General features: G+C 32.4%; 3 protein-coding genes across 9 annotated transcripts in view; 1 reads left to right on the top strand and 2 right to left on the bottom strand.

Annotated features, from left to right (window-relative positions):
* LOC126807717 (protein ITPRID2) overlaps positions 1-8,005 on the top strand; it is a 47,910-nt gene extending 39,905 nt beyond the window's left edge. For all 4 annotated transcript variants that reach the window (XM_050532487.2, XM_050532490.2, XM_050532488.2 and 1 more), the window contains 8 exons: positions 381-481; positions 883-1,647; positions 2,131-2,205; positions 2,386-2,513; positions 2,669-2,816; positions 3,577-3,786; positions 4,998-5,072; positions 5,969-8,005. In XM_050532487.2, the coding sequence (XP_050388444.1) occupies positions 381-481; positions 883-1,647; positions 2,131-2,205; positions 2,386-2,513; positions 2,669-2,816; positions 3,577-3,786; positions 4,998-5,072; positions 5,969-6,076 (1,610 nt within the window). In that variant the 3' untranslated portion in view covers positions 6,077-8,005. The remainder of the gene's footprint in view (positions 1-380; positions 482-882; positions 1,648-2,130; positions 2,206-2,385; positions 2,514-2,668; positions 2,817-3,576; positions 3,787-4,997; positions 5,073-5,968) is intronic.
* Positions 8,006-9,514: 1,509 nt separating this feature from the next.
* LOC126807720 (uncharacterized) lies at positions 9,515-11,191 on the bottom strand. Its single transcript, XM_050532496.2, has 3 exons — positions 11,035-11,191; positions 10,190-10,459; positions 9,515-9,945 (listed from the first exon to the last, which is right to left on the bottom strand). Exons 1-3 carry the CDS (start codon positions 11,045-11,047, stop codon positions 9,683-9,685), a joined length of 546 nt encoding a protein of 181 aa, XP_050388453.1. The 5' UTR covers positions 11,048-11,191; the 3' UTR covers positions 9,515-9,682.
* A 3,713-nt stretch (positions 11,192-14,904) lies between these two features.
* The window catches only part of LOC126807939 (cell death abnormality protein 1), a 30,807-nt gene continuing 29,273 nt past the window's right edge, over positions 14,905-16,438 (bottom strand). For all 4 annotated transcript variants that reach the window (XM_050532820.2, XM_050532817.2, XM_050532814.2 and 1 more), the window contains one exon: positions 14,905-16,034. In XM_050532820.2, coding sequence (XP_050388777.1) covers positions 15,924-16,034 — 111 coding nt within the window. In that variant the 3' untranslated portion in view covers positions 14,905-15,923. The remainder of the gene's footprint in view (positions 16,035-16,438) is intronic.

The following is a 16,438-nucleotide window of genomic DNA, read 5'->3' on the forward strand; positions in this document are numbered from 1 at the left end:
TTAATTATGTTAATTGTGATTAAATATGTGACAATGAAATCAAAGATGACAGGTTGACAGATGAGTGAACTCCATTATTAATTAAGAGTACCTGTAATTAACAACTGATTGATGACACAAAATTAAGTAGTCTCAGATAATTAGATCACAACAAGACACTTAGGCAATATGTGATGATATAAATTGAAGATATATTAGGAAAAGGTAGTTATTTTAGATTGTATAAAGATAGGCGAAAGATGTAATGATGTGCAATTGTATTAGAGAAGAGTAATAATCATTTTCAACTGAGAACATTTTACTATGTATTGTTTGTACTAAGTGTATAATGTGGTTTAATTTTTATGCGTCGTGGATTATTTACTGAATGTTTATTGTAGATGATTTATCAAGAATGGGTAGTATTCAGTCTGATAGTAGTGGTTTCGGGGATGCAGACTATAGTGCAGATATGACACCACATGAATCTGAGGCCCCTAGGGTAAAGTTGCTTTTATAACTATTATCTTATTTTCTTATTTACATCTACAGGTCATTTGTAGAATGTATTAATTTTACTATTTACACCAGTTGTTTAAGATCAGTATAGATCATTTGTTAACTATTTACATGTACATGTATAGATCACTTGTTGACTATTTACATGTAAGCTTATATACATGTAGATCAGTTGTTGAATTTATTATTTAGTCCTTCAAATAAATGTCTAAATTCATACATTTATGTTCAATGAAAAGAGATCCTAATCGTGAACACCAAACCTAAAATATTATGAAGAGCCTTTTCGTTGTTTGAAATCTAAAATTCTACCACATATTTTAATTAAAAGTCAATGAAAAGTCATAACGAATTTCATGAACATATAAATTTATTTCTTTTCAGTTTTCAAATCTTGGAAGTTTAGGAAGTAGTTCAGAAAGTGCTAATACGTTGGCTAGTAGTGTTTCTACCATATTAGCAAGAGACTTTCTAGAGCTGGATAACTCTACCCATAAAACTGTTGATAGTGAACGCTTAAATGTGCCAGTGTATTCTTGGAAAAAAATTGGTGATAGATTATCAGACAATCGAGGACAGCAACCAATATCTTCAACTCCCAATTCTTATTTTAGAAATCCTGCCAAGGAAACTTACATCTCTATGTGCTATATTCCTAGCATTGGAAAAAAGAAGCTTTCAAAGACATCAGAGTCCACACAGGTGCATTCTGGCACAGGCCGGGGTCATAATGTGCCTTTTACTAAAAACCATGTTTCGATTTTTGTGACTAAGGAAAAAAGTGTAGAACGAAAAGAGGAAAAAACAAGTGAGACAAGGGAGTCTCTTACATCCAGTTATTATTCTCCTTATAATGTGCATTCTAAAGGAAAACTTAATCAAAGCTATCTAGTGCCCCCTAGTTCAAGAATCACAGAACAATATAGCGGTAATTCTACACCAGAACTGTCTCACAGTTGGTCACGAACTGGTTCACGAGGGGCTCAGTATTCAAAATCCCATTTCCATTTTGGATCTCGTGATTCTATATTGTCAGAAAGTGAGATATCTTATTGTTCAACACCAGATAGTTCAACCGGTTGTAGTGGTACTGAAACAATGGAGTATAGTAAACTAATTAAACTAATTAATCAACCAGTCAGTATACAGGTAGATATATATACTTACTTCTGGGGGGGGGGGGGCTTTAAAAGGAAGCCATGGTCACTCACCAGGGTTTGATCCCAGTCTAGTCATTCTGATGGGACGAAAAGCTGAGGTCCTCTGTATGTCATTGGCGTGCAAATACATATAGAAGACCCCTTGACAGATCAGATTCAATTGATGTCTGTGTACAATTTCTCTCATAGCACACTGTATGGAGCAGAGAAAATGAAAGTACATGTAATACAATAAAGATATTAATTCTGGTATCCAAAATCCACATGCTTTGCATTTTAATGTCCCCAGGTCACTGTTTTGAATGAATATTGTGAAAATCATCATTGTGTTCAGACCTTAACCTCTGAATGCTTTGATAATAGAACAGAGGTCCTGTGATTAGGACACAAATCTCACAATAGCATGTGTTTTCTGGATTAAGTGTAGACTACATGTCTACAACGTCAGTGAGTTGATGTATTTTATTTTCAGGGCTATAAACGCAGCATTATTCATTATAAACCCAAGCAACATGTTAGAGAGTGGACCAACTTAATACGCAAAAAGGTTAGAGCATTAGATTTATTAAATATCAATCAACAATTATCCATGTCATCTTTAAACATCTCAATATTACAAAAATAGAAGATTACTATCAGGGGTGCAGTATAACATTAAAAATTGAATTTACTCCTTTGTATTGTATGTTTGATATCATCTTTAAATATAATATGTTTCCTATTTCAGAGGTTACAAGAAGAAACATGTATGTTACAGTATGCTATACAGAAGTATAAAACCGAGCTTCACTCAATTGAAACAGCCTTTATTATACAGTTTCAACAAGCTTATGAAGAACTTACCGATGAAGAAAGGTATATGATCATTTTGTGGAGAAATATATTTAAACTAAACTTCCATTTTAGTGTTTACTTTAAAGAACTCCACGATTTTCCTTATTTGGATTTTTATCAATTTGCTATTAATGAAAACAAGTTGACTAAATGTATTTTGATGTTTTATTTACTAGAGATGAAGTAGAGGAGTTGCAACATCTATGGACAGCAATACATCAACAACTACTAGAAACAGAACATTTATTATCACAAAGATTGAAAAAAGTTAATTCTGGCAATGATTTCTTTACTTTTATTTCTACACTCAGTGTTCTACAAAAGGTAGGTCTATAAAAAATTGATTGTTGTTTATACAATAGAAAAATTAGCTAATATGGTCGTTTTGTTAAACACAGATATTCTTATAATGAAATATAGTCAATATTACATTGACATTCTTCAATCTTAAAATTCTTCCTAACAAATTCAAATTGGGTTTTTGTTTTTAATTTATACAGAAATATTTGTTATACTCCTAATCAAATTCCTTAAACATACATTATGTGCAAGAGCCAAATCTGCCTATTGCAAATCTTTCTTTAGACCTGAAATGTTATCTAAATTATTAATTAGACATTAATTAACTTATCCAGACCATCATATTGGAATATATTTTTTTTTTAAATAATTATATCGATAAATGGATAATTGTGACTTTGTTTTTTATCGTACTAACTTTAGTAATGATGATCAGGCTAGCCTAAAATTCAAAATCTATTATCTCGGTTCAGAGTGGAGCAATTTGACTGAAATTTTCAGCATACTCTATTTACGTTATCTATTTTTTAAGTATTATAGTCAACTTTTTATCTAACCTCCCATAATACCCCTTTAAAGATTGATTGACTCAAATAATATTGGTAAATGTCTTAATTTAGTTTTACTGTTTTGTCAAAAGTGTGTTAAAAAGGTTATACATATATGAACAATTAAGTGAATAAAACAATAGCTCTTTATTGATTCTTTCATGTTTTTATTTTTCTGCTTTTTTTTTTTTTTTTTTGTATGTAAATTTAACAAAACTTTAATTGTTTTTTTTCAGATGATATTGTTATTAAGAGAGCAGTTATACCAGCAACAAGTTACGATAGGCAAGGACGATTTAGATACTGAATACCAGTCTTCTTTATTATCACATCATAGATCTCACAGCTATAGTGGTCTGGATGTTCCTCCTTCACCTTTCTCTCCTCGCCACCGTTCTCATCATAATCTTGGCACTTCAACAAGATTAGGTCAGAGTTTGGATGAGGTTAGCAGGCTTTTTGGGGTCTTTTGTTTCAAATCATATGAAGAGTCCAGGGGAAGAACGATCTTAGTCACATTTTTGTCTTTTCACTTGAAAGACAAAGTAGACTTTTGGACAAGAATGCTTAATTACAACTTCAAATTGTTGTTTAATATGATTCATAATTACCAGCACAATAACTGATTTTCACTTTTCAGCCAAATTAAGGTCAAATAAAGGGTACAATGGACTTGTATTTGTCCAGGAGGCCATTTCAGAAGGACCTTGGTTCGATGTGACTCCTATCGTTTTTACCTGAAATTGATTGTTTCACAGAAAGCTTATACAATTTGCTACCAGATGGCACCATTAACTGGGGTTCGTTGAAAGAGTGACTTAGATCGTTCTTCCCTGTGACTCTTCATATACATTATAGCTATAATTATCTTTTTATTTGCTGTTTTTATTTTTTATTTCATTGGCTTTTAGGATCCTTTATTCATAAGTTAAATGCAATGTTTTTAAAAGGACCAGGAGAAGATAGATTTGTATTTGCTATTAACACAAACTATTCAAATTTCTTTCATAACAAAATTATTGAATCATTTGATTCAATCTGATTAAAACACATATCCTATTTCGTTTAGTTTTTTATTGTTCAAAATTTCATTTTACTTGTCTTTACTACACTAGGATCTGGAAGAGTTGTTATCATTGACGTGTTCTGGATGAAGTGAGGGATTAGCCAATGAAACGGTCTGTTATGGCGACTTCTTGGCGTCCCATGCTCGGAACTGGGTAAACCACACGAAAATGCCAACGCTGATTGATTAATCAATGTCTGACGTCATACAGTCAAAAGCCGCTCATACGATTAAATGACATTTAGTTTGGTACTTATCTGAATTTCATTTTCTCCTTAAATTGTCTGAAGATTGAACATAATTTTGTAATATTTGAACAGTGAATATCTGCAGGTGTCAAATGTAGACAGATATTGAGATAACTCTTTCTAAAAAAAATCAACATATCCAATTGAATAAAGTCAACAATTTTATTTTTAATCCAAATAAAATAGGTTGTGTTATCAAGTCTATAGGAGACTTTCTGCCATCTGTCCACTCCTGGTTTTTAATATAAAATAAAGAATGGTTTGATTTTAATTGAACAAAGTCTAGTTATGTTACAAGTGCATTCTATTACGATTGTTATTTAATTTTTGGTTGTATTTTCAGCTTCGTGATACCGTTATTAAAGATGTACGAGAAGAATTACGTAAAAGTACCCAACATTTACATTTAGATTTACAGGTAAATTTACAGTTAAATATCACAATTTCTGTACAGGTTTCATTTTCTAAATTTTTGGGTCTGTTTTGCTAGAAATAATGTTTGTATGTTAGTTACTACTATGACATTATATTTGTTTGATGAATAGAGTCAAATACTTTAATTACTATGTAGTGTTAGTATTTAATGAATTTGGTCTCCTTCAGCAAAGATTTTATGGCCCCAAAAAATATTACTACTCATAATGGAGCTCTAACACTAATGGTCACTTGCATGGATCCAAGGGTGAGCCAATTGAATAAACTGAACACCGGTTGGGACGGGTCAACTCCCTTGGGGTCTGTGGAAGTGGTTCTAGGACAAACCCTACCCCATGACTCACCTACAGTGCCCCACAAGTCTTATGTGTGACCTAGCATGAGCCATGACCAACCTAGAGTGTACCACTGTTATGTTTATGCATTACCCGCCTAGAGTGTCCACCGTTTTCATGCATAAACCTAGAATTACCCACAATTTTTATATGTCGGGTAGCCGGACACATAACCCGCCTAACAATTTTTATGCGTAGCCTAGGTTTTTTGGTTAATTATTGGGGGGGGGGGGCAGTATTTCATTATTTTTCGGTATTTACAGTTTTTCAGATTTTTTCGGTATTAATATCAAAAAAAAAAATTATGTTTTTTTTTTTTCGGAAATGGCTCCTGATATTACTGTAAAATAATTTGTTTCTTAATATACAACTGACTTTCAAGAGTAATATTACAAGTTTTGTTCTCGGTTTCTTGATAAATACCAGACATATAATAAAGACAATTTTTCTCTTTGCACATGGTGATAATATAGCGATGACACAGTAACATCATTTAAATATATTATTACATTATATCCATTCAAGTTTGTTTTTTCTATTTCAGTCAAAAGATAATGAAATACAACGTTTAAATTTAGAGCTAATGATGGAAAAACATGGACTTTTAGATTATCAACGGCATAGAAATACAGTTCAGGAAACAGATGTATAGCAATGATCTATATAAAGCATTATAATCAATAAGCAAGGCATTCCTATGAGTAGTACATATAGCTCAGTCAACCTGTGTTCATCTTTTGTAAAAATCAAATGTACTTTCGTTTACTGATCTGTGATGTTATATGTGAAAGTGCTGCCCAATGACAATGATGGTTTACATGACAATATTTATGGGCTAAAGGAAATGCATAACGTTTTCAAATTTTAACATTTTTGTCAAGAAAAAAATTTTAACAATATTTTTGATGTTGTATAAAGGCAAGTGTTTTCGAGGAAAATGAACATGCAGAATCTAATTGTGAATCATAAAACTTTGATATTATTAAAAGTTTATATAAATTGTGATATATTACAGTTTGAGAATTTACATGATCAAAATCAAAATATTTGTGTGGTCACTAAATTTGATAAGTTTGTGATTTTTTAGGAAAATAAATCTTATCAATTGCTGATTTTGATCAACATTCCAAATCTTGTTGGGTTTTTTTTTATAAATAAATCAGGAGTTGCTGAATTTGATAAACACTCCAAAGTTGGTTATTTTTTTCTAAAGAAAAGCTTATGAATTGCTGATTTTGGTCAACATTCTATAATTTTTTAAGGTTTAATTCTTCATTTTATGTGTAGAAACTGTGAATTTAGCATAATTTTAAGAAACTGTGTATGAATAACATACAAAATGATAAATATTAAAACTATTATTTTCACCTGCACTATATGTTACTGGTATATTGATGGAGAATTGAATCATAATATGAATATCCGTGATTTTAAACCCATATACTGAATACATGTAGTAATTAACTTTTTAAAATTAAATCCACTGTAGTTTACTGTTGTATTATCCTGTGGATAACTGACTTTAATAACTCCATGACTATAAATACAGCATGTTGTGATTGGTTTTTTGTACAAATAATCATTTAACTTACTGGATGAGAAACTGAATATTGGTCTATATCTTCATTAAACTTTTGCTATGGTGTATTTTTACTTGTTCTGTCTTGAAGTATTTTGATTTGTCTCTCCTCTGGTCATCACAATAGCCATAAAAAGGACTGGGAAAAGAGTCTAGACACTTAACACTAAATTTTAAGGAGTTAACAATAATGTTATTTAAGGGGTTTGTTTGCAAAATTATTTTTCTATTTGTGCATTTTCACTTAGCACCATGAACTGTTACCTAATTATACATGTTTCTGCTTTATTTGGCGTATATTTTACAAAGGTTTATTTTGTATTGGATTTTACAAAATTGGTTGTTACATGTATCTATAATTTAAGTACAAATATTATGTCATCCTTGTTGTTGGCTTACTGTTATTTCATATAAAGGTACAGGCTCTTTGTAAAGGTATTGCCAATGGTAAATTATTGATATGTGATAGTCTAATCTGTATTTTAAGTCGTCTATAGGTAATACAACTCTTGAGCTAACGTCCTCATTAATGTATTACTTAATGCCTTGCTCTTAACCTTTAAGGCAGGAGATGGTCTCAAAAGATTGATTTAACCTTTAAGGCAGGAGATGGTCTGAAAAGATTGATATATTCTGATTGATTTAAAAGTGATACAACACTTGGACTAACGTCCTCATGCAATATCAGTATATTACTTAATGTCACACTCTTTAAATCACACATATTTCTAAACCTTTTTGTGCTTGTTCTGCAATTGTTATTGAATGAGAATTCTTGAGGCCATTGATATTGCAATAAACATATTAATTAATACTTGATTTTATATTCTTCCTAATTATAAACCCATGACTGTGATTTTGAAATATCTACAAATTATTGAAAGTGTAATAATTTTGTAATTTGATATAAAGGCTTTGAATTATATTTGTACTATGCAATATGTTATTATTATAAAGAATATGTATTAATGTTGGTGTTCAAATTATTCTTTTAAAATGGAATTATAAAATTATTTTGAAATATAAACATTTGTTTTAGCTTGTTTTTATAATATCAAATAAGAACTGAAAGAAATACTGATTAATCCACAGAAACATATTACACAATTTTAAAAGGAATCGTACCTGTATATGTTAATTCGATCAAAGTGTGTTGAACTATTTTGGGTTTCTGTTCTAAATGTATGAATAATTGAATTATTTAATTGAATAATCTGTATGTCCTCAATGCACACCTATTACTTTTTTTTTTTTTACATACCCATGAAAGTTGGACTGTGTGAGGGGAAATTTTGCCTGGAGATCAGAATTTCTTTCTACTCTTCATCAGATTTGTTTACGTATACATGGGACCTCTGGGTTTTTTTATTCTCCCATCCAATCGTTCTGTGTCCTGCTTCACTGACATGCGGAAACCGATTTTGATGAACTGAAATAAGGTTTATCTCCCAAAGATCTCAGTTCCTTTCGATATTGGCATGTATCGGACCGTAAATTCATGGATTATCACCCCAGATTGTACGAAAAATCACAGTTTTAGCTTGTGGACACTCTAGTCTACAGTCTGGAGGTGTCACAATTTTTTATCAGATTTTGATGAAACTTAAAATGCATGTTTATAACCCAAAGATCTTGGATCTTTTGGATATTGGTGTATATTGGATCATAACTTCTTGGATTATGTCCCCTGATTGTATGAGAAACCACATTTTTAGCTTGTGGTGGACCCTCTAGCAGGGTTGTGCTACTGCCAGGAATCTACTGATTGATCATTTTTGTTTACTCCTCTCATGTTAATTGAACTTTGAAGCGGTGGATGGAATTGTTATAAATAGACGAAAATCTTGAAGTAATAGATAAAAAAATACTTTTCATATCAATAACACATCTACATAAACTTAATAATCCACAGATGCACACTGACAGTTGCAGTTCCATGTCCTTTCTGTTTGATGCATGGTTATATTTATTTAATTTTAATACCAGGGTAGGGGATCTCTTTCTTTGACATGTTACATAGTTAACAAACTATGTATGTTATATAAAATGCAAAGAAATAATGGGGTTAGAATCAATTCATTTAGTTGAAATTTACTTTAAGGTACTGTACGGACACTTTTGTGCAAAAAACATGGTGCAGTTTATTTAACATTGGGGCATTATACTCATAACTCGATAGTATCGTTCTCATTGTCAATAAACATTGGGGGTGGGGGAATGGCCTATTGTTTAGCACATTCGCACTGTATCATAAGGTCTGTCATTGAGTCAACTGGTATGGTTTCAATTCCCTGGTTTTATGTGACAAGTAGTAGCGTCGCCTGTCCAACCTTGTGGGTTTTCTCCGGTTTCTTCCCACTAAAGCCCCCTATCTATGCGCAAGTGAATTAATGAAATAAAATTGAACCATGTGTTAATCCCGAAATGACCTAGTTTGTGTCTAGTGGATGTTAAACCCCATTTCTCTCTCTCTTAATAAACAGTTCTTTCCATTTGTTTGTTTACAAATCATTTTCAAGTAGACTTTTTCTATTTTAAATAAACATTATATATTTCAACTGTCCACATGTATATAAATTAAACTTTAAAGATAATATGAACATTCTTCTGGTGTTATTACTTCAAATATATTCGTAAATCAAAAATAACAACCGGTTAATTCTGTCTGATGAAAACACATCAAATAATTATTTTTCCTTCTTTTTGAAGATTTGGTAAGACAGGATTTTCAGCCATATATTTAAATTTCATCCAGTCTTCTTCATTATAAAATAATAAAGATTCAGTGGGAATATTGGGACCGACTTGTTCATGGATCCATGCATTCGTTGATGGAACGAAAAATCCCGAACCATCCCAACCTCGCGACCATGCTGTTCGTTGATATGGTAGGAGAACTGAAGTGTGTGAAGTAGGGTATTTTGCAGGAATGTCAGACAAACCTGTAAAATAAAATTTCAAAGTAATGAACTATGGTAATATAATAGATATGTTAGCTTTTGAAATTTATACTGCAATATAGGATACTAAATAAAATTTGTTTATCCTGGGTTTTTTTATATAGATATAACAGTTTTGATCAATATGATTGATACCAGTTCCGTATAATCCTCGCTAAACGGTGCCGAAAATTGTGTTTCTACAACAAGGCTCCCCATAGAAATATTGTTTTTAAAAATTGCTTACTGCTATTCGACCATATTCCGGGAGACTCTTGATACTTCCTCCATTCATTTTCAGATTCAAATAAAATGGCATCTCGTCTGGTTTCAATAGGCAGTGCTCTGTAGTCGTTTATAGAAAGCCATCGTCTTTCGGTGGGGACATAGTAAGATGGTCCAGTAAAGACATATGACTTTCCATCTAAGGGATAGTTTGGTTCTGAGGTTCTAGGTGTTTGCTCATACAAAGGCGTACCTATTGCAGTACTCTGTTGACTAGATTGGAGAGATTCCACTGAAAATTAAGGGAATACTTTTATTTTAATGGTTTAGGACAATCAGACCAGTTACAGTATTACAGTAGGCTACAGGCTGATGTTGGCCCAGTGAATATAACTAGTTTATTATGTGGGAACCCTACTAAAATGGCCAATCCCGTTCGCATGCAAATATCTGGGGCTTTCAATTGTAGATGTTTTTCTAACTTCTAAGACATCAAATTTATTTGTCAGTTTCAAAGTGTGGTTGCCAAACGTCAACGGTTCTACTTTAAATTATAGAGAAAACATATTATGGGATGACTTCCCTATACAACTAACATATTTTTATATTCATCGATAACAATGATTATGGATGGACCGATAGATTGTAAGGGGAAAATAATGAAATTGCCAATAACCGACGGTAGGGTTAAGGGAAATCCCCACTATTTCGTTTGCTGTCATGATGATCATGACTACGGATGACAGGCTCCAACTGTTATTGCTGGATAAAATTCATTTGGTTTAAAAAATAGATCTAATTATACTAACACTGTCCAATTAATTGTAAGTTTAATGATTTTATAATGAACTAATAAATAATACTTACTTTGAGCAGCCATCTTAAAGATTAGTAAACAATAGATCTGATAAGTAGCACTAGCGACTATTTACATAGCAACGAACGATTACTACTGTGGAAAGCGCCCTCTAGATCAGTCTCACTGTAAGTCAAAATCTAACAGTGAAGCGGACAGAAACTGTTGTCACGTTGTCATTCTCCGGGTTGGATAAGCTATTTTTAGATTACCTACCGTATACGTAAGGTCAGTTTATGAGGTTTTGTTTGGTCATCAATGATACTAAAATATTTTTAACATAGACCAGGATGCTTTCATAAGATAGTTATTAATTAAGAGTTGCTGGTTAAACGGGACAAAAGCTTCCATAACAACGGTCATTTTTACGGTTGCCGTGATGATAAAATAATTTAAAGAGACAGTTCGTCTGAATTATAGTGAATATTTAGTTAGGCGATTCGAAATTGTTTTATATTATCCATTGACCGTATGAAGTAACCTATACAGTCCAGGATATATGTAGCCTAAATCTATAAATCAAATTTCATATATAGGCCTATCTAGAATATTTTGGTTGATTTAACATTATAACAATGCAAAAAATCAAAGATGTGGCAAGGTCTGTCATAGAGTCAAGTGGCGCGTGGTTTCGACTTCCTGCTTGTACGTGGTTTTATCCGGGTCCTCGGTAGTCCTCGCTATAAAATCCCCCTACGCGCAAGCGAATTTTTTAAAATAAAATTGAACCATTTTTCTCTCATGATCACAGTGAACAGACAGACGCACTAGCCTACATGTAGACCTTTCCTCATAGATAGAGAAGTTATTGATGTAGCTTAATCACTTATGTTCTAAACTATTTTTTTCTTTTTTCCCCATAAAAAAATCAGCTTATATAAATGGACGCCTATAAACAAAGATTACCCAAACCACACTATTCAACACCATCCAACAATTATTTAAGTGGTGATTGGAAATCTACAGTCTGGCCAGGAGTATCTCATTATGTACCGTCAGAAAGGCGATGGATAGATCATCCAAATTACCGTTCTTATCCCAGAGAGGCCAGACGAGACGCCATTGATTTTCAAAGTGTAGATGAGTGGGTTTATTTCACCAGAAATAGAGACACGCCAGGAGGTGAGACATTAGTTATTTGAGAACACATCACATTATCTCCAAAAAAGAAAAAAAGAAAGAAATAACACACCAAATTTTGAAATAAAAATGAAATTTAATATTAGGGTTACTCAACGCGAGCAATGGAGTTGCGACACCTATATATAGACAACATATTCGATAGCATTCAGCGCAATTCCTTCCAGGAATAACAAATTGTATTTTTGTAAAATTATAATTAAGTTAACCAACCACGTTATACCCACGTAAATCCATGTTTTTGGGTTTTGTTTTTTTTTTAAAAAAAAGGCTGTATTAGAATGAGACCGGTGGCGTACGGTCGTAAATCTCTGGACAAACCTGAAGTTTTAGACAGATACCGGGCCTATCTTTACGTAATTTAATTTCGGATTGTTATAAAATTCCATCAATAAAGTGCTTATTTATATAAGGTGTGATGACTCGGAAGTCTTGTTTAATTGTTTTTAATCAATTACAAATCCACAATATTTTCCAGGATATTTTCACAAAGATGTGGGGTTGGCACCATCAGGAGTTCCAGAATTGAGATTGTTTGGGTATACACGCAATCTACCAGATATGCCCGGAAATACCGCATCTCAGAGAACATGGACAACCATGGACAACTCTGCGCCTTTAGCTCGGAACTCCCGAGGGGATTATTATGGATTTTATCATCAAGCATTAGAAGCCGAAAATGAAAGAAGAAGAAACCACCTACCACTGAGTACAAAACTTCACCCATTGGATGTTCCGAATATTTAATACAATAGAAATAATTGTGATATTTTAATGTTTATTTGATTTGTGTATATATAGTATTTTAACTTTTTGTTTTCTAACCCCGTCAATAAATATACAATGTATGAACAAAAATTGGTTAAAACTTCTTTTAAGTGAAAAACTACCACTCAGGGTTCACGAGTAAAGAACCCCCGTAACCTGACAACCATACTGCGTATATTTACAATGTTGTTTAATCCCAGTAGTTTGGTTTCATCGGAAATAACGCCACGTAATGTCTATAAATAGTGGTGTACACGAGTTCTTCATTACTAAGACTATTATATCGAATTTGAACAAGTTCTTTGCACTACAAGTAAATTGAAATTCAGTTGATTCTTTACAATATAGTTAGGTCCGCAAGATCATTTGTAACACAGCAGATTGTAACACTGCAAAATGACAAGAAGAATAGGTATAGCAATGTCCTTCGTCACAGCCGTTGATTCTTTGCTTCACCTTGTTTCAATTGTGGTCTGCAAATTTTAATGAACATTCCCACGGACTCCATATTACTTCACTGTGGTTAACAATCCAGGAACACGCTGTTCTTCAAACATATGTTTTTATATTAAGCAGAATACATGTACATATTTACAAGCAGTTATAAAACTTTGAACTCAAAATTAAAATGTCTTTCGGTTTCCCTTAATTCACTGAACTAGCTCTAGGCAGAGCATCTAACTTCTGAAAACGTCATTCTCTTCCTAAGAATTGTTGTTGTTGTTCTTAGTGTTTAACGTCCGCTTCCACCGAGATTGATATCGCAGACAAGTCTTATTTTTCAATTTTATTATCTTAGCGCACGCGTCTTTCCTGTGGGAGGAAACCGGAGCACCCGGAGGAAACCCACGAGGTTGAGAAGGCGCCCCTATCTCCAAGCCACATACGCTCACAATAGGGATCGAAACCACAACCGCAAGCCAGAGGTGACCGGCCAGCTAGAGGTCGAAGCGCGGCAATTATTATTAACCCCATGAACATTTCCCGCGTGAGCATATTTCGCATATCCCAGGGCTCTATCTTTTCTCTCTCAGGTATTAATATAATAATGATACGTGTATATCAACATATAGTCTGTATAGGGTTATGTATATTGAATTTTTTTTTATTGGTAACCGCTTGGCACCGTATACTAAAATGTTCGTTATGACCTAAACTTTTCGGAATCGGTCGGTGCCATTTTTTAAATTCAGCCAAAGTGACCGTTACAGTTTTTGTTGCCTTGGCAACCATCAATTTCAACATTTTTAGCCTTGAAATAAGACATTGTTTTGGAGATCACGTTTTTTTTTATGCTCCTCAGTTGGAAAAAAACATTTGTAGTATCTTGAGACTATCCATACTATACCTAGATACTATTTTAAATACGGTTAAATTGGTAGCCGGTGGATTATTTTAAGAACAGGTGAAATACGATCATGTTTGCGGGTTTTGATAAGAGTAATAGCATCAATCAAGCGTTCAATGTTGTTGCGGTCTGATTTTTGCTATTTGAATGCTCACGACCAAAACATGATACTGAAAACTGCACCAATGTTTTTGTATATCAGAGCTATTTTATGTTGCTGTCTGGTACCAATTATCAGAAACTCTGTTTTGTCTGGGTTTAATTTTGAAAAGTATGCGATCATACATTGATGTATGTCTTGACGCAATATTCTATCACATTAATGTGAAATTGCATCTAATTCAATGTAAAGCTGCTCGTCATCAGCAAATAGATGAATAGAGTGTGTTACTCAAATTAAACTTGTTTACAAGTGCCCAAAGTAAAAACTGTTATTGAAGGTCAGAAAGGTTTCAAGACCCCCAAACCCTATTACCTGTACAGCCAAATACTGTACTTGTTGTAATTGGTATCTGATTAATGGAAGTTCTAGTGAAGGAGGGGTGTGGAATTAAATATATCATACTAGTTTGTTTAAAACTTTTTTAATGTAATAGCAGCAGCATTATAAATGAAAAAAAAAAAGTTATACCATAGAAAATATTTTTATTCATCCTTATAAAAATGTACAATCACATGTATGCTGAACTCTATGTACATGCTACATTGATTAGTTTGATGGGTAAATAAATAATACAATTAAATCATAACAAAATTATTAACCAAGAAAGGAAAACAATTATCAAATATCACATATTGTTCCAAAAGGCAGAACTGGAAGGGCAAACAAATTCATCTGGCATGAGAGGTCATGATATCCACAGAAAATAAACTCATTTGACCACCATGTGACTACAAAAGATTCCCTTTCATGGTTAAAAAAGTACATTAATACATAATACACATAACTCTAAATGAAAACGATGTAATACTCCCTATGTTGTAGTTTTTCTTATAAAATAAAATGATATTTCTTTCTACTATTAACAAATTATTTAATATGCACAAAAAGGGTATAAATCAAAAGTTGAACTTTTTCTGAAATATTTAAAGCAACAATAAGGATCATTTTACAGTTCTGTAATATACCTTAACAAAAATACCTTTGGAGTATTAAGACCTATTGTTAAAATATGCAAATAGGTTTGAAGCATGAATGTGAATTTTCTGAAAAACTAAATAATAGGGTATATTTCTAATAATATAAGTATAATAGGAATGATCATAAAGTGGAGCATGTGACATGAAGCAAACTGAGACGGCATGATGCTGATATACAATGTTTTAGTCTGGAATTCGCTGACTGGTCAATCTATAAATACATCTGTCTAATTGCACATATATGCCAATGGTGGTAATATTTAATAAATCTGACTATTCACATTGAACAGAAAGTGTTCAGGTAAAACAATATAAGTACACTTGCATATTTCTATGAAAAACAAACTCGACAAAAACTTTTACTTGGAATTTTTAAATTGAGATAAATGTTTGTGTTGAGACAAATCTAATATACATAAATTTTGAAAATTTTATTTGTTATGCCTCATGGATATACATTTTATTTGTTATCTTAAAATTTTAATATTTAAATTTTCCTAGTCATTAAAAACCATTTTTAAATTTCATCCATTCAGTATTGGTTAATTTCTTACATAAACCACTAGCACTACATAAATAACCATCTGGACAACATCTACTACCACAACATGATATCTGAAAATAGTTTAATATTTTATTTGATTATGTACTTTTTAATAATGTTCAAAATGAAATTCCATACATGTTCTATCCCATGATTTTCTAAGACACAGTCTTAATTTAAATTTGCTATTCAAACATTTTGTCATATGACAATCCAGTACCAATGTATCCCACTTTGCTGACCGGTTTTGTTATTCTTTATGCGCACCTGAAAGCTAAAGTCTGCTCAGATTCATCAAACAATTTAAACAAAATTATATCCAGAGTTAATGGAGATGATGAATAATACATGTAATGAATATTAATAAGTGTCTGAGAAAGTACCCGGCCCATGATCTTGTGAGAGAGCAGCCTGTGACTGGCTCTCGACCTGTTCAGGAAAATAAAGTTTATATGGTGTTATCAAGAAGTGTCGT

This window comes from Patella vulgata, chromosome 9, assembly GCF_932274485.2.
Source record: "Patella vulgata chromosome 9, xgPatVulg1.2, whole genome shotgun sequence".
NCBI lineage: Eukaryota > Metazoa > Mollusca > Gastropoda > Patellidae > Patella > Patella vulgata.